Source organism: Oncorhynchus keta, chromosome 31, assembly GCF_023373465.1.
Source record: "Oncorhynchus keta strain PuntledgeMale-10-30-2019 chromosome 31, Oket_V2, whole genome shotgun sequence".
Classification (NCBI taxonomy): Eukaryota; Metazoa; Chordata; class Actinopteri; order Salmoniformes; family Salmonidae; genus Oncorhynchus; species Oncorhynchus keta.
Genome location: NC_068451.1, coordinates 11,919,498 through 11,940,943, shown reverse-complemented (window position 1 = coordinate 11,940,943; position 21,446 = coordinate 11,919,498). Strand labels below are relative to the sequence as shown.

The 21,446-nt window shown below is 44.7% G+C and overlaps 1 protein-coding gene across 3 annotated transcripts; it reads left to right on the top strand.

The window, feature by feature from the left end:
- Positions 1 to 1,081: 1,081 nt before the first annotated feature.
- LOC118364439 (brevican core protein-like) lies at positions 1,082 to 21,401 on the top strand. 3 transcript variants are annotated; one of them, XM_035745977.2, is made up of 15 exons: positions 1,082 to 1,344; positions 6,766 to 6,848; positions 7,228 to 7,614; positions 8,157 to 8,331; positions 8,484 to 8,611; positions 8,700 to 8,993; positions 9,109 to 10,659; positions 15,114 to 15,580; positions 16,121 to 16,379; positions 18,320 to 18,427; positions 18,553 to 18,711; positions 19,257 to 19,339; positions 19,604 to 19,748; positions 19,857 to 20,039; positions 20,192 to 21,401. In XM_035745977.2, the coding sequence occupies exons 1-15, from the start codon at positions 1,340 to 1,342 to the stop codon at positions 20,317 to 20,319; spliced, it is 4,155 nt and encodes a 1,384-aa protein (XP_035601870.1). In that variant the 5' UTR covers positions 1,082 to 1,339; the 3' UTR covers positions 20,320 to 21,401. The 3 variants fall into 3 exon arrangements, with proteins under 3 accessions (XP_035601870.1, XP_035601868.2, XP_035601867.2); XM_035745975.2 differs by having other exon boundaries at positions 1,082 to 1,304; positions 15,114 to 16,379; XM_035745974.2 differs by having other exon boundaries at positions 15,114 to 16,379.
- Positions 21,402 to 21,446: the final 45 nt, after the last annotated feature.

Sequence of the window (21,446 nt, the reverse complement as noted above, 5' to 3'; positions counted from 1 at the left end):
GAAAGCAAGGTCCTGCTTTGTGTCTAGTTGGAAATCTGTACATAATCGTTTCCCACGTACTTTCAAGCTGTATCATGTGTTTGACTTTTATAGGAAACGGTTAACTCTGATAGCTGTGAAAGGACAAATAGTTCCTCCACACACTAATATTGTTGTGCAAGTAATCCAATACAGGTCTTGATGAATCCATAGAGATTTAGTTCAATTTGGAACTGAAATTGCATAAGCATCCAAATGGAACTCAAAGCAATGTGATTGTGACACTTTGTTTGGCCTTTCATGTCGACAGGTTGAGCAAAAACATCTGCTATCATCCACGTTAGTCAAGATTATCCCAGATTACTAACCCTTAATCAATCCCTTTGTGCAGGGGCACATAATGAGGATAATGTTAGATTGTTCACCATTAGCTGTTAACCCTCAGTCTTGCATGATTTACTAATTTCTTGAGAGTTTTGCAATATTTCAGGGGAGCTTGTAGGAGGAGTATTTTAATGAAGATTCCCTCTCGCCTTTTTATGAGTGATCAGCGATGGTCATAACTGGTTATATTCTTCATGACAGGCAATGAATAGGCCTAATCAAATCATCATGATATGTTCTCTTCTCAATGAATTTGCATCATGGAAACAAATAATTTGTGGTTTACAAGTTTGGTTGATAAATTTAAACATTTATGCAAGATTGCTCTAAATAAAAATTGAAAGATTGAAAAACCAGCAGACTGAAGTGCTGTTTTCTTTTAATTGTAGTTTCGGTAACTGGAGTATGTGAATGGGCGCTGCTGGTAGCCTATAGGGCTCACTTCAGCATTCTCAGTGGTGCCCTCTGCTGCAAGATGGTGTGGGATCATGCTTTTCACATGTGTTGCTTATCGGACCGCAAAGCATCCTGAGTTGTGCTTTGACAGACTGACTTGCAACTTTGAATTCAGGCTATTGACTTCTGATATTATTTTCCCTTAAAGTGATTCCTTCAACCTGCATCCTTGTGAGTGATTGATTTGTCTTTTCGTTATCCCCCCACATCCCCCTTTCTCCATTGTCCCGCAAATGGGAAAGTGTTCTTTTGTCGGAGGAAGAAAGTGGGCTGTTCAAGATTTTGGTGTGCATAATTCTCTGCCCCCCAATCCCTCTTTACTTTGCTTCCTTCGCTGGCGGACGGAGCTCAAATCGTTCTTTAGCTTTTTCAATTCAACGTGGGGAATCCTCGTACCTGACAACTCACTGTCTAATTTCATTCAAATTTGCTGGAAAAATATTTATTAGAAGTTGCACCTGTCGAGTCTGCTTCAAAATACAAAGGTACACAGAAATGATCTTTTGAGTGCGTCGTTTAAATGAGGTAGGTGATGGATTTGTAAATCATATATTTTTGGCATGTCCTTAATAAATATAATAATACATTTCTGTCGCAAAATAACACGTTTTGCTCATCAATTAGCCAACAAATGTTTTTTAGTTGTATAAGTCAAACATAAAATCCTCAATACATTTTGCCCAAATTAGAGCAAATTACAGACATTTTCGAAAAACGTTTTAAATAATACAGCCTATTTTTCGTCAAATATATATTTTAAATATTTTCTATTACCTCTTTTATCCTACTGTTAATGCTATTCTGTAGGTCAAAAGGACCATTTTATGGAAGTTTTTGTTATATATAAAGTTATTTTGACTTACCATTGAACCCACAATCCCAATTATTCAATGTAAAAAAAACATTTCCTCATGCATTGTTTTCTGAGCACAGTTAAGCAGGATCCAGACAGATTGGACCTGCTATAGTGCTGTGTAAGGATACCCTCCAAACTGATTTTATTAAGTAAATCATAGGGGGCATGGGGCAATGCGCACTGTTGTTGCAGGCCTACTTGTACCTATAGAAATACATGTTGTACTGTACTCCAAACTGGCTACATATGGACATTCTGTGACAGGGAATAAAGCTTATTTTCCCCAACCAACTACTGTATTGACATTAATACCAGTGGCTTTCTTTAAAAATATGGATTAAGACATACAGATCTCTGAACTGGAAAGGGAAAGGGGGATACCTAGTCAGTTGTACAACTGAATGCATTCAGCTGAAATGTGTCTTCTGAATTAGAGAGGTGCAGGGGGCTGCCTTAATCGACATCCACGTCATCGGCGCCCGGGGAACAACTGGGTGTCAAATGCTTGGACCTTTTGATGCCAGGTGATATTTGAGTGGGTTAACACAGATGTTTTGTGGAATGGCAAGTGATAGTTACGTTGGAACAGGTAGCTAGCTAATTGCTCTACACCTGTCACAGTCAACATATATATTTTGCTAGTTTTCGTCATAGTAAGGGGCACTTACAATGTTTTGGCTATTCCAAGTGATTGGGTTCCACGCATGACATCTCAGTGTTGATTTAAAAGAACATCGACCCATACAGTACGTTAACCTCGTTTAGTACTATGCCCCAATCAGGACCTGTCTGATGCAGTATGTATATCAACAAGCCTTGTACTTTTACAAGATGCTTTGATGATGTGGTATCTGGGTTATTCTTCTCAGTTTGACTAACCTTGCAAATGTGACTGTCCATTGCAAATGTGATATCACTGGTTTCTAAATAGGTCTTTGTGTTGTTGACTGAAGAAAGTGGACTGATTTGGTGACCTCCTGTGAGAGTTGCCAGAGTTTGCCTTGACAGTCTCCCATAAGCCCTTAAAGCGCTCAGAAGCCCTACATTTCTGCCTAATCAGCCCGTGGCACAGGCTACAAATGGGCCAAGGCCCCTGCCCCCCCCATCCACCTCCATGAGTCAGTTCCTTTGGCTGGAGTGGCTAACGGCTAACACTAATAGCAATATGGCTAAAACCACTCCTCAGCTGGACCTTCTGTTGTGTCCTGCCCTGCTGGAGGGGCACTGCTGAATCACACCAAAGCTTCCTTCCTGCTGACTTTTTCTCTCTGTCTCTGTCTTTCTCCTCTCTTAGTGCACTCTGTACAGTTTTGTCCCCCTATCTCTCTCTCCCTCATAGCCCCTTTCTTTCTCCCCCCTCCCCCCTCCCCAACTTTGCTTCCTGCCAGCCCGGGCCTGTGAGGGGGTATGGGTTGCCCCTAGAGATGGGCAGATGGAGTCATTCGAGGTAACGTGAGGCAGGATTGGAGGGTGGGTGTGGTGGTGGGGTGGAACGAGGCTGGGTAATGGAGGGTGGCAGACTGGCAGAGGTGGTGGTGTGTGTCGAAAATAATGACTAGGACAGCTGGTGTTTGATAAGCTACAGAGGAGAGAGGCTGTGTGTGTCAGGTGTGTGTGTTGATGTTCACAGTATCTCATTCTATTTGACCACAAAAAATGACGTATCATACCATTACATAAGCCAAAATAGTAATAATCTGTTACTAACCCTCATTGATTCAGTTCAAGAAAGCATAAGTCCACTTACAGAGGTACTTCCACACTCACACACTGTATACTGCAGTCCTTCAGCCTGAAATTACCTTTCTTGGTCAGACCAAGGTGAAGTCATTGGTTATTCCAGCCACTTGTGATGCATGTCTGAGGTTGCCTGGGATGCATCCTCCCCTCTCTCTCTCCCCAGAGGAAGCCCTCTCCCTCTCTCCTTGGAGTATGGAAATGTGGTTGTGGCTAAGGGTCATGTGCCCAACACAGCAGGGAAGAAAACTACTGTGTGTGTGTGTGTGTGTGTGTGTGTGTGTGTGTGTGTGTGTGTGTGTGTGTGTGTGTGTGTGTGTGTGTGTGTGTGTGTGTGTGTGTGTGCGTGTGTATGTTTCCGTGTGTTTATGTGTGTGTGTGTGTGAGAATTTGGCTGTATGAACAAAAATCCATATCATGATACATTTACTGAATTATCATGATAAGTTGAACGGTAAGTTTACAACATTAATGTGCACTAGTTTTATATTACACTTAAAACGACTTATATCTCTTTGAATGTTGTGGCTACCATTGTGCCGTTTAATTTCAAACTTCACATTCCTCTAGTAAAGGCTACTTATCATTATTATCGATAGCAGTAAAATGCCCTCGAGGAACGGTTGGATCGGTCTGTATCGATCATTTTGGGGTTTATTTGTGTGTGTGTGGATATTGGGGGGGATGTTTTGGGTGTTGGGAGAAATGAACACATATCAGTGCTGTCTGCTTATATACTTCATTAACAGTCAAAGGATTGAGGAAGATTGAATGGAGGGTAAATTGAGGAACCGGACAAAAAAGACTTCATTCTCCTAGAAACCGGAGCTGAGACAAGTAGGGGAGGGAAGGCTGACAGGATGACGGTTCATTTGCTTGTCCACATTCTCACCATCTACTGTTATGGATACTGCCACAGATCCATCAGCTCCCCAATTTCATTTCAACCGACAGTTATGATGTGGATGATTTACCCAATGATGTTCTTCACAGGTTCCAGACAGTTTCGTTCATGTGCAATTGACCCACTCTTCTATCATCACCACTCCTCTACTGTACTAGTCGAGATCACACTCTGACAACCCCCATGTTTACTAATGGATTTACAGTTTATATTATGCAACAGGTCACTGAACTTCAAACTTTGAAAACAGAGTTTTACACTGGAACTTTGGGTAATTGATCATAAAGCGCCGTCGGATTACTACAAAACCAACAATAATTACTGCCTTGATTTTGAGTGAATTTAGTTCTTGATTCCAGTTCCTGATGTGATTTTCCAAAATATCAAGATTCTATATAAAAGGGAAGCAACAATCCAGACAGGAAATGTAGTGTTGAGATTCTCCTCCTCTAACCTCATCACTGGTTGCTTGTAAAATAGCTTGTAAAAAAGAATAAAGGGTATGGATGTGACGTTTACAATAAATCAACAATCTACTGTGGGCTGTCAGTAGACATTTCATCACTTCCTCCTTAGACAAACTTTAGGACATCAAGACATTTGAACTACAGGGATATATCAGCAGATAGAATAGTCATTATAAAGATAAATGGCCTGATGATACATGAATGCCACCTACTGTGCGAGATAGTTTAGGTTGAATAAATCATTCACATTGACTATATAGCCGAAGTTAGACTTGCATTTGAATAAAGGCAATGTACTGTAGTGTACAAACCATTAAGAACACCTGTTCTGGCCATGGCATAGACTGACCAGGTGAATCCAGGTGAAAGCTATGATCCCATATTGACGTGTAGACAATCAGTGTAGATGAAGAGGAGGAGATAAGTTAATTAAAGAAGGCTTTTTAAGCCTTGAGAAAATGAAGACGTGGATTGTGTATGTTTGCCATACAAAGCGTGAATGGGCAAGACAAAAGATTTAAGCGCCTTTGAACGGGGTATGGTAGTAGGTGCCAGGCGCAGCGGTTTGTGTCAAGAACGGCAACGCTGCTGGGTTATTCACGCTCAACAGTTTCCCGTGTGTATGAAGAATGTTCCACCACCCAAAAGACATCCAGCCAACTTGGAACGCTTTTGACACCTAGTAGAGTCCATTCCCCGGCGAATTGAGGCTGTTCTGAGGGCAAAAGGGGTCTGATCAATAATAGGAAGGTGTTCTCTAATTGTGAGTGATCACTAAAGTACCCAGTGCACTGGGTTTGCAGCGTGACTGCGCAGATCATTCACCAAGACATCCTGTGGGGGGGACTCTATTCACGTTACATTTTTGCACCTTCTAAGAAGCGCACTGCTTATTTGAATACAGTGGCCTGCTCAGAATGGGTAATGTGGCGGTCCTATCGAGTCAGTGGGGGAAATGTGTAGCTGTGTCTGTGTGTCTTTGGTGCGTGGGTAATGTTAATGGGGTGGGGGTGGTTGGGATTTAACATTTAGGTTGCTAAAAGGGATATAACGATGATAAAGCAGTGGAGTTGGAGAAAGGGCTTTGTGCCATGCCATCCTGGGGGAATTTGTGGGACATCAGAATTCTGCTCACACTCGAGAGCTCTCAAAGGCTGACTCATGCCAGCTGGATAACACCAAGGCCACATAGACAGTTACTCTCTAACACACTTTAGTTGACTGATGCAAAAAGGCACATGCAGTGCACAGCTACTTCACACACACACACACACACACACACACACACACACACACACACACACACACACACACACACACACACACACACACACACACACACACACACACACACACACACACACACACACACACAATCTGACTTAAAGAGATTTATATACACATGCAAAACACAAAACCCCACAAAGACATCCATAGACTCATCAATTAACTTATTGGAAGCTCAACAAAATTCTGCAGAACTAAAGAACAATCCCTCATACTTGTCATACAAATCAATTTGTCAAAATGAAGAATGAATATTTGTTATTTCAAAAGGACTTCAGCTTGATCAGGACTGACGTTGCATGTGATGGATTAACACACCATCCTATCCGTTCTCAAGGTCTCTGCTAAATGACAGCGCTGAGATCTTAGCCACGGCTTTTACTTTACTGTCGTAGCGGCTGAGGTGGTTGGTGAAAGCTGGCCACTTGCCACTGTCTAGTAATATACTCTGAGGTTGATGAATGACTGTAAGCATGAATCAATATTTGTAAATGTCTTATCTTGTCTCCAGGTATCCAAAGAGGCCACAGGACCCTCTGAGAGTTATTGAGGGAGTCATCCCTACCTCTTTGCCTCTTCTCACTTTCTCTACAGCACTTCTCCATTTGTCTATTAAGCTTTCACAATAATGATAATGTCTTTATCTCTTTGTGTCTCTCTCTCCCCCCCCACCTCTCTACTTCTCTCTATTGCAGATTGGAGATGCTCCTGTCTTTGCTGCTGTGTGCCATCTGTCTGCTCATCCTACCGTCCTCCTCTACCCCCAGCCAAGCCTCAGGTGCGTGACCACCCTCCGTCAGCCTCGGCTATACTGACATCCATTCAATGATCTCTGACATTTAACTTCTAAGGGTATAGGGGCACTTTCTAATCACTCCCCGGTCATTCATCATTTTTGCTGACACACACTCTGGAAACTATTTTAGATGGTGTGACTTTAATGGCAAAAATCAAGGTTAACTGATGTGCACAGGTCTGAAGAGGAAGTATCTCATCCAGTATTTGTTTCAACAACACCATGACGGCAAATGGCAACTGGCAAGACTTAAATGGGTTCCAGACTTTAACAAATGACATCAACTGCAACCTGAGACAACCTGTGAACTTTTTGACTGTATAAAGTCAGCAATTGAACCCCTTTGGTCTGCTCTCTCCAGATGACTCCAGACTCCTACAGGTGACCATCCCTACGACCCCTCCCTTATCTGCTGTCTTGGGGGGCTCTCTTACCCTACCTTGCCTGGTGTCTCTGTCCCACCCGCCCCCCAACATGAATGGCCGCCACGCCGTCCTCTCCCTACCCAGGGTCAAGTGGAGCATGCTGTCCCAGGGGCACGAGACTGAGATCCTTGTGGCCCGAGGGGACAGGGTGAAGGTCAGCGAGGCCTACAAGGACAGAGCCTCCCTGCTCCATTACGCTTCCTCCCCGGCCGACCTCACCCTGAGGCTGGATGGCCTGCAGTACAACGACTCTGGCTTCTACCGCTGTGAGGTGCAGCAGGGCCTGGAGGATGCCGACGGTGTGGCTCAGGTCAAGGTCAAAGGTGAGGCCAGGGGTTGAAGTCATAGATGTTGGGGATAAGCCAGAGTTCCTGACCTATGACAGTAACAACTCAGGAGTGTGTGTCTCAATGCTTGTATCTCAGCAGGCAGTGAGCCAGTCAGAATTGTCAGTCACAGGATGGTTCTAGGAGAGACAGAGAATGTCCTATAAAACACAGCATAGACACTGACTGTACATTACCACTTACACTGAGTATACAAATCATTAAGAACAGCTGCTCTTTCCATGACATCGACTGACCATGTGAATCCAGGTGAAAGCTATGATCCCTTATTGATGTCACTTGTTAAATCCACTTCAATCAGTGTAGATGAAAGGGAAGACTCAGATTAAAGAAGGATTTTTAAGCCTTGATACAATTGAGACATGGATTGTGTATGTGTGCCATTCAGAGGGTGAATGGGCAAGACTAGAGCAGTTTATAACCTAATGAATAAGATATAGCCTATGCTTGTGAATGTAGCTGTAGTTCACACAAAATACTGAATCTGAAATAACGGCAAGACTGTGGACCTTCAACAGGGGTGGTGTTCCACTACCGGGATGCTTCCAGTCGCTATGCCTTTACCTTTGCGCAGGCCCGGGACGCCTGTGAAGAGATCGGGGCTCACATCGCCACCCCAGAGCAGCTCTTGGCAGCCTACCACAGTGGCTATGAGCGGTGTGATGCGGGCTGGCTCTCAGACCACTCAGTGAGGTAAGGGCCACAGGCAGATAAAAGACCACTGTGAATGTTCTCTCATATCAAGTGGACACAGATAGAGAGATGTTTTCATCCACTTCAATAGACTTTCCCCTTTGTTAAAACAGTTGTATAACACTATGTGATATCAACACTCTTCTCCACAGATATCCCATCCAGATGCCACGAGAGGGATGTTTTGGAGACATGGACGGGCATCCTGGAGTGAGGAACTATGGGCTGCTGGAACCTGATGAGCTGTACGATGTATACTGTTATGTGGAGAACATAGAGGGTAGGAAAATATGTTATTTATTGGAGTGTTTCATAAATTTGATCAAGTGCAGATTATTACAACCTGACTTCTCCCTCCATGTCTACAGGGGAAGTGTTCCATGGCTCTTCCCCCCGAAGTTTCACCCTGTGGGAAGCTAAGGCCTATTGTCTGGCTCAGGGAGCAGAGCTGGCTACCACAGGTCAGCTGTATGCAGCCTGGAATGACGGACTGAATGCCTGCAGCCCGGGGTGGTTGGCTGATGGGAGTGTACGCTACCCCATTGTCACTCCCAGGGAGCGTTGTGGTGGAGGGGAGCCTGGGGTCAGGACTGTCTATCGCCATTTGAACCAGACAGGCTTTCCAGAGGCACACACTCGCCATGACACTTACTGCTTCCGAGGTAAGAGGTTTTGAAAGTATTGCTGGGCTTCAGTAGTGACATCCCAACGCAGTTCCTACGGTATTCTAACTCATCCTCTGGCCTAACTTGGATTCGTTGCCCTTGCATCTGACAGGCAACAGCAACACTCACACCGAATCTCCCCATGATTACCTGGCAACAGAGCCAGAGGACATCGGCCAGGACATTGTGACGCTGTCTGAACCTCTGGAGGAATTCAGCCTGGGTCAGGTGACGGAGCAGGTGATGAGCGAAGAAGTTCAGGGCTACCTGACTGCACTCCCTATTCCAGCGGAGCAGCACCCATCAGAGCATATAGAGGAGCAGGGGGCTGTCCCTGGGGAGCAGTACCCAGAGCAGGGGGCTGTCCCTGGAGAGCAGTACCCAGAGCAGGGGGCTGTCCCTGGGGAGCATGGAGAAGAACAGGGGGTTGTTCCTGGAGAACACGGAGAGGAGCAGGGGGGTGTTACTGAGGAGGTGTACATCAAGGAGGACGGAGGGGAGCAGGAGGCTGTGCCTGGGCAGCACAGAGAGGAACAGGGGGTTCATCATGGGGAGCAGTACCCAGACCAGCCTGGAGAGGAGCAGGGGGCTGTCGATGGCCCGGGCCCTACTGTAGTCTATCACGAGGAGCTACCCTTTCCGGTTGAACCCCAAGACTCATTCACCCCCACATCCTTCCCCCAAGACCTAGAGCCCACAGAGGACACCCGGCAGCTGGTGAAAGAGGTCAGCAACCCAGAATCATATCAGCCTGCCCCTGAGGAGGTAAACTTAGATTCAAACTACCCAGTCACACCCTATGATGAGCTGAATGCAAACCCAACACTGTATCCACCTTCTCCCGAGACAAATTATGAATCAGATGATCTTACAACTGCTCATGAAGACAACATTGGTATCCCCGATCCCTACCAGCCCTCGTTAGAGTCAAACATGGAATCAGGAGAGCCCTCTATAGAGAGTGTACCAGGGACTGCTCTGGAGGCCCCCGTGCCCACCACAGCATATGAGGAGGTGGACAGGTCCAGTGATCCACATCCCATGCCTGGCACAACCCCTGAGAGTAGTGAGTCTCAGTATGGTATTTCAGAGGAAAGCCATCTGCAAACAGGGATCACCCAGGAGACCGAACACTACACTTTTACCTCTGAGACCACAGGCTCTAATGTATCAGGAGTTGAAGCCACTACTAGTTCTGACAGCTCTCCAGAGGAGCAACTGGAAAGCGGGCTGCCCATACCTCCTGAGGAAGACCACTCCGGAGATGAGCATGCCATCCAGGTGGAGCATGTCACGGACCCGGTCTACCCAAGCACCTCTTATGACCTCTCAGGAGGGTCCATCAGGCCTGAGGGAGCCATCACTGGGGGTGTCGAGGATACATCTGTATCTTCCACTTCACCTCATGAGGAAACGGAGCTCTTCCCTGACCAGTCCACCACTCAGCCTCCATACTGGGAGAACACACCTGAATACCACCGAACCAACTCTGTGGACCACAGTGCCAGTGTCCTTCTCCCTGAGGAGCATACCACATCACTGGACTCATTGGTCCTCCAGACAGGGGAGAACAGTGGCTCTGCTACTGCTGAGTCAGGAGACCTGGCTACCCTAAGCCCAGTGGAGATGGACCCCTATGAACTGATCCCTACCTCTGAATATGGTGAGTCCATAGAGAAGCCTTTTTGTGTCGTTTTTTTTTTTTACACTTTTCTTTATGTAATGTACTGAAGATTTAGTGCAGTAAATATTTAATGGTATTGAATGACATAAAAAGCATGAGCTGGCGCACCCCCAAAAAATGTGGTGGAGGTGCTGACTAACGGCGAGTAAATTGTACTCATTTAATTTGATGTAGCCCTTATTTTACCAGGTAAGTTGACTGAGAACACATTCTCATTTCCAGAAACAACCTGGGGTATAGTTACAGGGGAGAGGAGAGGGATGAACGAGCCAATTGGAAGCTGGGCATGATAAAGTGGCTATGAGGGCCAGATTGGGAATTTAGCCACTGGGGTAACACCCCTACTCTTACGATAAGTGACATGGGATCTTTAGTGACCACAGAGAGGACACCCGTTTAACGTCCCATCTGAAAGACAGCACCCTACACAGGGCACTATCCACAATCACTGCCATTGGGATATTTTTTTAGACCAGAGGAAAGCATGCTTCCTACCAGCCCTCCAACACCACTTCCAGCAGCATCTGGTCTCCCATCCAGGAACTGACCAGGACCAACCCTGCTTAGCTTCAGAGCCAAGACAGCAGTGGGATGGAGTGTGGTACTCTATAAAAGGCTATAAAATTATAGGCTATAAAAAAAAGTGTTTTTTTAAAGAGAGTCGCACAGACTATATACCAGCTCCAAGTAACTTATTGGATAAACCAGCAACATTTCAGCATCACTTTGCCTTCAGGGTAATGTCATGAATGCTTGAACGTGAATGTCTACATAACCTGCTTCAAGCATTCATGACATTACCTTGAAGAAGGCACAGTGATGCCGAAACGTTGGTGGTTTACCCAATAAATTACTGGAAGCTTGTACAGTATATAGACTGTGCGACTCTCTTTTAAATCAAATCAAATCAAATGTTATTGGTCACATACACATGGTTAGCAGATGTTAATGCGAGTGTAGCGAAATGCTTGTGCTTCTAGTTCCGACCATGCAGTAATATCTAACAATTTTACAACAACTACCTTATACACACAAGTGTAAAGGAATTAATAAGAATATTCTTATTAATATGTATATATAAATATATGGATGAGCGATGGCTGAACTGCATAGGCAAGATGCAGTAGATGGTATTGAGTACAATATATACATATGAGATGAGTAATGTAGGGTATGTAAACATTATATAAAGTGGAATTGTTTAAAGTGACTAGTGATACATTTATTACATCCAATTTTTAATTATTAAGTGACTAGAGATTTCAGTCAGTATGTTGGCAGCAGCCACTCAATGTTAGTGATGGCTGTTTAACAGTCTGATGGCCTTGAGATAGAAGCTGTTTTTCAGTCTCTCGGTCCCAGCTTTGATGTACCTGTACTGACCTCGCCTTCTGGATGATAGCGGGATGAACAGGCAGTGGCTCGGGTGGTTGTTGTCCTTGATGATCTTTTTGGCCTTCCTGTGACATTGGGTGCTGTAGGTGTCCTGGAAGGCAGGTAGTTTGTCCCTGGTGATGCGTTGTGAAGACCTCACTACCCTCTGGAGACCCTTACGGTTGTGGGTGGAGCAGTTGCCGTACCAGGCGGTGATACCGCCTGACAGGATACTCTCGATTGTGCATCTGTAAAAGTTTGTGAGTGTTTTTGGTGACAAGACAAATTTCTTCAGCCTCCTGAGGTTGAAGAGGCACTGTTGCACCTCATTCACCACGCTGTCTGTGTGGGTGTACCATTTCAGCTTGTCCGTGATGTGTACGCCGAGGTACTTAAAACTTTCCACATTCTCCACTACTGTCCCATCTATGTGGATAGGGGGTGCTCCCTCTGCTGTTTCATGAAGTCCACGATCATCTCCTTTGTTTTGTTGACGTTGAGTGTGAGGTTATTTTCCTGACACGACACTCCGAGGGCCCTCACCTCCTCCCTGTAGTGGTAATCAAGCCTGCCGCTGTAGTGTCATCTGCAAACTTGATAATTGAGTTGGAGGCATGCATGGCCACGCAGTCATGGGTGAACAGAGAGTACAGGAGAGGGCTGAGAATGCACCCTTGTGGGGCCCCAGTGCTGAGAATCAGCGGGGTGGAGATGTTGTTTCCTACCTTCACCACCTGGGGGCGTCCCATCAGAAAGACCAGGACCCAGTTGCACAGGGCGGGGTCGAGACCCATGGTCTCGAGCTTAATGATGAGTTTGGAGGGTACTATGGTATTAAAGGCTGAGCTGTAGTCAATGAATAGCATTCTGACATAGGTATTCCTCTTGTCCAGATAGGTTAGGGCAGTGTGATTGCGATTGCGCCGTCTGTGGACCTATTGGGGCGGTTAGCAAATTGGAGTGGGTCTAGGGTGTCAGGTAGGGTGGAGGTGATATGATCCTTGACTATTCTCTCAAAGCACTTCATGATGACGGAAGTGAGTGCTAGATAGTCGTTTAGCTCAGTTACCTTAGCTTTCTTGGGAACAGGAACAATGGTGGCCCTCTTGAAGCATGTGGGAACAGCAGACTGGGATAGGGATTGATTAAATATGTCCGTAAACACACCATCCAGCTGGTCTGCGCATGCTCTGAAGATGCGGCTAGGGATGCCGTCTGGGCCGGCAGCCTTGCGAGGGTTAACACGTTTAAATGTTTTACTCACGTTTGCTGCGGTGAAGGAGAGCCCGTAGGTTTTGGTAGCGGGCCGTGTCGGTGGCACTGTATTGTCCTCAAAGCAAGCAAAGAAGCTGTTTAGTTTGTCTGGGAGCAAGACATCGGGGTCTGCGACGGGGCTGGTTTTCTTTTTGTAGTCCGTGATTGACTGTAGACCCTGCAACATACCTCTTGTGTCTGAGCCGTTGAATTGCGGCACTACTTTGTCTCTATACTGACGCTTAGCTTGTTTGGTTGCCTTGCGGAGGGAATAGCTACACTGTTTGTATTCGGTCATGTTTCCAGTCGCCTTGTGTCACGTTCTGACCTTTTTTTTGTTATGTCTTTGTTTTTAGTATGGTCAGGGTGTGAGTTGGGTGGGTAGTCTATGTTCTTTTTTCTATGTTGTGGTTTTGTGTTTGGCCTGGTATGGTTCTCAATCAGAGGCAGGTGTCGTTCATTGTCTCTGATTGAGAATCATACTTAGGTAGCCTTTTCCCACCTGTGTGGTGTGGGTGATTGTTTTCTGTTATGTGTATGTCACCTTACAGAACTTTTTCATTTTCGTTCTCCTTTGTTATTTTGTTGAGTGTTCTCTGTTTACTAAACATAATGATGAACACTTACCACGCTGCGCTTTGGTGCTCACCTCATTCCAGCGACGAACGTTACACCTTGCCCTGATTAAAAGCAGTGGTTTGCGCTTTCAGTTTTGCGCGAATGCTGCCATCAATCCACGGTTTCTGGTTGGGGAAGGTTTTAATAGCAGCAGTGGGTACAACATCACTGATGCACTTGCTAATAAACTCGGTCACCGAATCAGAGTATACATCAATGTTGTTGTTCGATGCTATCCGGAACATATCCCAGTCCATGTGATCGAAGCAATCTTGAAGCGTGGAATCAGATTGGTTAGACCAACGTTGAACAGACCTGAGCACGGGCATTTCCTGTTTTAGTTTCTGTCTATAGGCTGGGAGCCACAAAATGAAGTAGTGGTCAGATTTGCCGAAAGGAGGGCGAGAGGAGGGCTTTGTATGCGTCGCGGAAGTTAGAATAACAATGATCCAGGATTTTGCCAGCCCGGGTTGCACATTCGATATGCTGATAAAATTTAGGGAGCCTTATTTTCAGATTAGCCTTGTTAAAATCCCCAGCTACAATAAATGCAGCCTCGGGATATGTGGTTTCCAGTTTACACAGAGTCCAATGAAGTTCTTTCAGGGCCGTCGAGGTGTCTGCTTGGGGGGATATACACGACTGTGATTATAATCAAAGAGAATTCTCTTGGTAGATAATGCGGTCGCCATTTGATTGTAAGGAATTCTAGATCAGGTGAACAAAAGGACTTGAGTTCCTGTATGTTGTTATGATCACAACACGACTCGTTGATCATAAGGCATACACCCCCGCCCTTCTTCTTACCAGAGAGATGTTTGTTTCTGTAGGCGCGATGCGTGAAGAAACCAGGTGGCTGTACTGACTATGATAACGTATCCCAAGTGAGCTATGTTTCTGTGAAACAGAGAATGTTGCAATCTCTGATGTCTCTCTGGAAGGCAACACTTGCTCGGATTTCGTCTACCTTGCTGTCAAATGACTGGACATTGGCGAGTAGTATACTCGGGAGCGGTGGGCGATGTGCCCGTCTACGGAGCCTGACCAGAAGACTTTATTAAATGACATAAAACATTTGTGCATATGTAATGTGTGCTACATTTTTTTTAAAGAGTTGAACACTCAAGTGTGGACAGGGTTACACTAACTGTAGGCTTGAATAATGTTTGTGATCTGTTTCCTGGCAGCTTATGACCCCACTCAGGAGCAGTCTGGTGTCACGTCACCCGACTCCTCTACCCTAGATGACCATGTGGAGCAGGAGGCAGGAGGCACAGTGGACTCATTACCAGAAGTTTCCAATGGTTCCACTGACCAGGATGAGCACACTGACCTGAGTTCAGTTCCAACTGACGAAGTCCTTACAGTTATTTATGACACTGACTCTAGTGAAGCCTCTGGGGTCCACAAGGGAATGCTTGACATTACCCTTTTGACATCCCCCATACCTATAACCTATTCCCCCCCGACCCAGCGTTCCGTGGAAGCAGGGGCCAGCTCCCCAGGTGACTTCATAACCGTCATCCCAGAATCCAGCGTTCCATCTGGGTTTGAACCCCTGGAGGAAGGGCTGGAGAAGGTGGAGCAAGAGGGGTTGGGTGAAGTCCCAGAAGTAGTCGAAACTACTACCCCAGAGACAGCTTCTGGTGAGGAGGTGAGTGGAGAAGAGGAGAGTGGTCAGGAGGTGAGTGGAGAAGAGGAGAGTGGTCAGGAGGCGAGTGGAGGCAAGGAGAGTGGTCAGGAGGCGAGTGGAGGCAAGGAGAGTGGTCAGGAGGCGAGTGGAGGCAAGGAGAGTGGTCAGGAGGCGAGTGGAGGCAAGGAGAATGGTCAGGAGGCGAGTGGAGGCAAGGAGAGTGGTCAGGAGGCGAGTGGAGATGAGGAGAGTGGTCAGGAGGCGAGTGGAGGCAAGGAGAGTGATCTGAAGGTGAGTGGAGATGAGGACAGTGACCAGGAGGTGAGTGGCCAAGAGGAGGTGGAGTCCGGCCTAGGATCAGGATCAGACGAGGAGCACTCTGAATCTGCTGAATCTGGAGAAAGCTCAGGGATCCTTGAACCAGAAGTCCCATACATGAATGAAACTGTCATTCCCATCAATGGCACAACTGTAAACAGCACAGATGAAAGCGAGCCTGAGTCGAGCACAGATGCGCCTTCTACTGATATGGAAATCACGCTGCTCTCTGACTTGTCCCAGACCCCCCTGCCCTCCCCCACCATACCCCAAGAGTCCCGGGCTGATGTGAAACTGGAGTACAGTGGGGAGACCTCACTCACTGAGGACCCTGACTCCTTTACTCCACTCACTAATGAGCCTGAGGAGACCCCCAGCCCGACGCCCACCACAGAGGACTACGATGACCAGACTACGACGGCAGCACCCCTATATCCAAAGGACGTTGATGAGGAGAAACTGATTACCATTCCTACTACTCCAAGATTTGGGAACATTTCAGGTAACGTTCAATGTAACTCAAACCATGACAATTATTTGAATGCATGTGTTAATGCAAATCATAATTGCATAGTTTCTACCATATACCTCACCTTAAATTACTCACTTGACTCTTGTATTTATTTTATGGTCTCATGCCTCCCCCACTCTGCTTAGTCATTAGAAAGTTTTTTTTAAATGCATTCACATGGCAGTCAGAGTAAACAACTGACTCAGCAAAAGAAGGGGATTATCATTGTTTCTGTTGGAGGTAAACACACAGCAGGAGGAGCTGTGTCTGTTCATAGCAGCAAAGGATTGGGAACATAATATACAGTGAGCTTCAAAGGTATTCGGAGGGTGACATTTTTTGTTTTTGTCTTGGCTCTACTCCGCCACCTTGGATTTGAAATGATGCAACGACTATGAAATTCTAACCACTTCTACATTCATGTGGATGCTACCATGATTACGGATAACCATGAATGAATTGTGAATGATGATGACTGAGAAAGTTACAGAGACATAGATAACATACCCCCCCCCAAAGAAAAAGTGACTCCAAAATGACACAATACATTATTTATCATTCATTTGTATTGGGCACAAAATAATCTGAAACTCAACCAAAACAAATGCATCCAACAAGTTTGTAGGGTCACAAGCTTGATGTACTGTATTTAGTCATTGGGTGCTCGGAATATGGGACCAAATACTAAACTTTAATACACAAGTGAATTTGTCCAAATACTTTTGGTTGCCTAAAGTGGGGGGACTATCTACAGAAAGTGCTGTAAATTCACCCTATATTGACGAGATGACCCTTACATTAAAGCTTAAAGTCTGCACTTTAAGCTCACATTCATTGTATATATTCAAAGTGCTGGAGTACAGAGCCAAAACAAAAATAAATAAAGGGGCAGTGCAGTCAAAACATGATTTCCTGTTTTTTTGTAATGATATTTCCACACTATTAGGTCAAAATAACACTCTGAAATTGTAAAAAATTATGATAATTCCATTTTAGTGGAAGAGCTTTTTGAAAAGGAATAAACCTTTTCAGGTGGGTGGGAGTTTTTGGCCCACAGCATAACATCACAATCTGATCTGATTATTCTGACCAATGACCAGTCATCTTTTATTTGCATATGTATCCTCTTACTTTGAAGGGGCTCTAGAGTCTAGACCAGGGGTGGGAAATTCCAATCCTAAAGGGCCTGATTGATGTCACAGTTTTTCCCCAGCCCCTGCTAACACACCTGACTCCAATAATCACCTAATCATGATCTTTTGTTTAGAATGCAATTTGATTAATCAGCTGTGTTTGCTAGGGATGAAGAGAAGGTGTGACACCAATCAGGCCCTTGAGGACTGGAGTTTCCCACCCCTGGTCTAGACAATCATATCCGCCAAGCAGGGCTGTATATGTAAATATATTTCAATTTGTATCAACACGCTCACACAATCATACTGGGCATTTTAATGGCAAAAGGAGACTCAGGGACTTATTTTCATGAAATAAACACAGTGATTTATTAGACATACAGTGATGATTTAAAAAATATATATTTTTAAAGACTACATGGGGGCATTGACAAAATGGCATGGTAAAAAAGAGCATGGAAGCATATGTGCTGAAAACATTTGAAAAGGTCACCTATGTCTAAAAGTTCCTCAGCACAGCGGCTTGAATAGGTCAAATTATATTTTCTGTAAACTGAACTCTATAGTCAGTCAGTCTGATGATGAGTACTGTTGGTATAATTGCTCCCTCCAGTGGCAGTCAAATAAATTCCCATGTAAATCAACAATAAAGTGATCCCATCATATCTGTCCTTTACTTTGACACTATAAAGAGGGGATTCAAAAATGGAACACACACACACACCAACAATATTTTAGATACGTTGTTACTGCATTTACATTGGTGTCAATAGTTGTTCTCTCCTACCTTTGTCTCAGATTCCTGCCATGAGAATCCTTGTTATAACGGGGGAACATGTGTTGACAGTGGGTCTTCAACCAAGTGCCTTTGCTTGCACACCTATGGAGGAGACATGTGCCAGACAGGTACAGTAACAGATTTCATGTTTTGTTTTCTCAAAGATGTTAAAACAATTAACATATCACTCCCCCTTGTGTATATTTTTGTCTCCTCTGTGTGCATCTAACCTCTTCTTCGTCATGTTGGTCAGACTTGGAGGTGTGTGAGCCGGGTTGGGAAAAGTTCATGGGCTTCTGTTACCGACATTTCACCAAGCGCCAGGGCTGGGAGGTGGCAGAGCAGCACTGTCGTATGTGTGGCGGTCATCTGATCTCGGTCATGACCCCTGAGGAACAGGACTACATTAATGGTACAGCGGACCTGAAAACATGTCATTGATCTTGTAACAGACAGCTCCAAGTGCTCTGCATAACCTGACCTCTGTAACCCTCATCCGTGGATTGTTAAAACGGTGTAATTCAAACATTTAAATGGGGAAATGTGTTAATTGAACTCTTTGTCGTAGCTTTATTCAGTGTGAACAGAACTTACAGTCCCAAAATGCATAAACTGAATGCGCAATGAACCCTCTGTAACCCCAGTACCATCTGTGAGGAATGTTTTGTAAACTAAAAACAATTGTTTAAACAGATGGCTTTGACTGTTTAAGGTTGTATCGTCCAGAGAAGATGCAACGTTGTCTTCTTTCATGTTTTACCTGCCATTCACTCATTTTACTGTGAAACATGGGAGGGCTTGGATGCCAGTGTTAGTATTATGTCTGGAAATATGGAGGAGATTATCTAGCATTCCTTAGTTGTTTCCCATGGCCTGTAGACTGACACTGACCCCTATCTGCTAGCGAGCGAGTGTTTGCAGGCCCAAAGTTACAGTGCGCTCTCTCTTTCCCTTTAGATAAGTACAGAGAGTACCAGTGGACGGGACTGAATGACAGGACCATAGAGGGAGACTTCCGCTGGTCTGACGGGAATCCTCTGGTAAATCTCACATAGTCTGTGTACCCATGAAATATGTCTAGGTTCTCCATAAACATAATGTTATTTGCATGAACGTGCCTCTGGGATGGTATCCTATTGGTATACAGAACATCCTCACTTATGGTTTGTAAGACCTGATGCAAAAATAACCTCCTCCTGGTATGTGATCTGCTTCTTATACTACTTCTCAGCTACTTTAAATGTCAACTAACATTATTAAAACTCCCCTACTTCTTCATCCTACTTCCCATCTTTCTCTGCCAGTTGTATGAGAACTGGTACCGGGGCCAGCCGGACAGTTACTTCCTGTCTGGAGAGGACTGTGTGGTGATGGTATGGCATGACGGGGGGCGCTGGAGCGATGTGCCCTGTAATTACCACCTCTCCTACACCTGCAAGAAGGGCACCTGTGAGTACATAACCAAAACCACCACGGTAGTGTAGCATAGAAGTTGTCCTCAATATCTCAGTATAGTTTTAATGTATTTGTACTCCTAACCTCATTATTTCTGTTCAGCTTTCTGTGGCCAACCCCCCATCATTGCCAATGCCAAGGTGTTTGGTAAGTCGCGTCTGCGCTACGAGACCAACTCCAAGGTGCGCTACTACTGTGAAGAAGGATTCCTCCAGACACAGAACCCCGTAATTAAGTGCCTATCCAACGGCCAATGGGAGGAGGCTCTGATCACCTGTCACCCTGGTGAGGACAGACATTAATTCTATTGACTGACATACAACTAAATACATGTATGATGTGTGTGATAGGTCTCTAATGATATCATTGTATGACTCGCTTAAGTTATTTTATGTTCACTGTGATAATGACATGATGTACCTGCTATGTTTTTCCAGCCCTGACTAACTTGGCAGAGGGAGAGCAGAAGGTCACGACGCCACCCTATCAGAACGAGGGGGTGGAGGTGGTGGACACAGCCACGGAGAAAGCCACTTCAGAGTTCTGGGACATCAAGTGGAACTAATAAGCTCATCAAACTCAATATGCCCCTTCCCTCTGCCCCCTTCCCTGGAATCCTATGTTCCACTCAAAGACTGTCCAACCTTGTCCCTCCAACAAGGTGGAGCCTTGTAAAATAAATGTTCTCCCTGAGAACGAGTCATCACATTCCTGTCACCAGCTCTTTCCAGAATAAACCCATTTAGAACATCAACAGACTTGATCGATCACACTTACAATAAGAGTACATCCCAACATAAGGCCACTACTAGAGGAAATTGATCACATTTGCACAGTACAGTGTGTCATTGGAATGAGCTTTAACGAAGATGTCCCATCCATCATTGGGCTTGTTTGTTGCATGTGATTGTTGACTAGTGAAATACTTCAATGTCCACCTGTGTTACAACACTGTTGCATTACTGTATTTGACTGCCAGTAACATGTATTATGACATGTTTATGATGGTATACAGTATGATTTTGATGGAGAGTTTTTGTAAAGTGCAACCTAAATCTCAACCTCAGCTGGTCTGACATTAACTGAAGCCACTTTCCCACTCTCTGCCACAAAGACAGAATTAAGATTTCCACTTTTGTATGCTTTTGTATAAGAAGATCTCCTTATCAATCCACATCTTCTCAATTCCCACAACCCAAAGCATTTTCTCAACATGTCCTCTTATGTGCTTCTTTGTTTTTCAGGTGTCTTAAACTTTAGACCCAATATTAGAAGCCGATATCCACTTTAAAAGTACTTGGTTTGAGAATAGCCAGAATCCAAAGTTTGTTATTTTAAAACGTAATCCCTAAAATACTAGGAAGAACATGTGAAAATGTCCACAATGGTATTTCAATTTTCATGCATCAATTACATCATTGTCTTAGTTCCAGTGGAAGTACTACTTTACGTTGGTAGTGTTTAACTGTAATCAAATAATTCTAATTGCTAATCCCATTTGTGACTGCACAATTACACAATGAACTTGTTATGAAAGAAAAAAAGGTCATTGTAAAACGAATCACAACTTAATTTTGTTAATGTAGTCTGAGTTATTGGATAATAGAAAATAAATTACTAATAAAACGATTACAATGTATTTATCCATGTGAATATAGTTGCATTTGAATAATATTTTAATGCCATTGATCA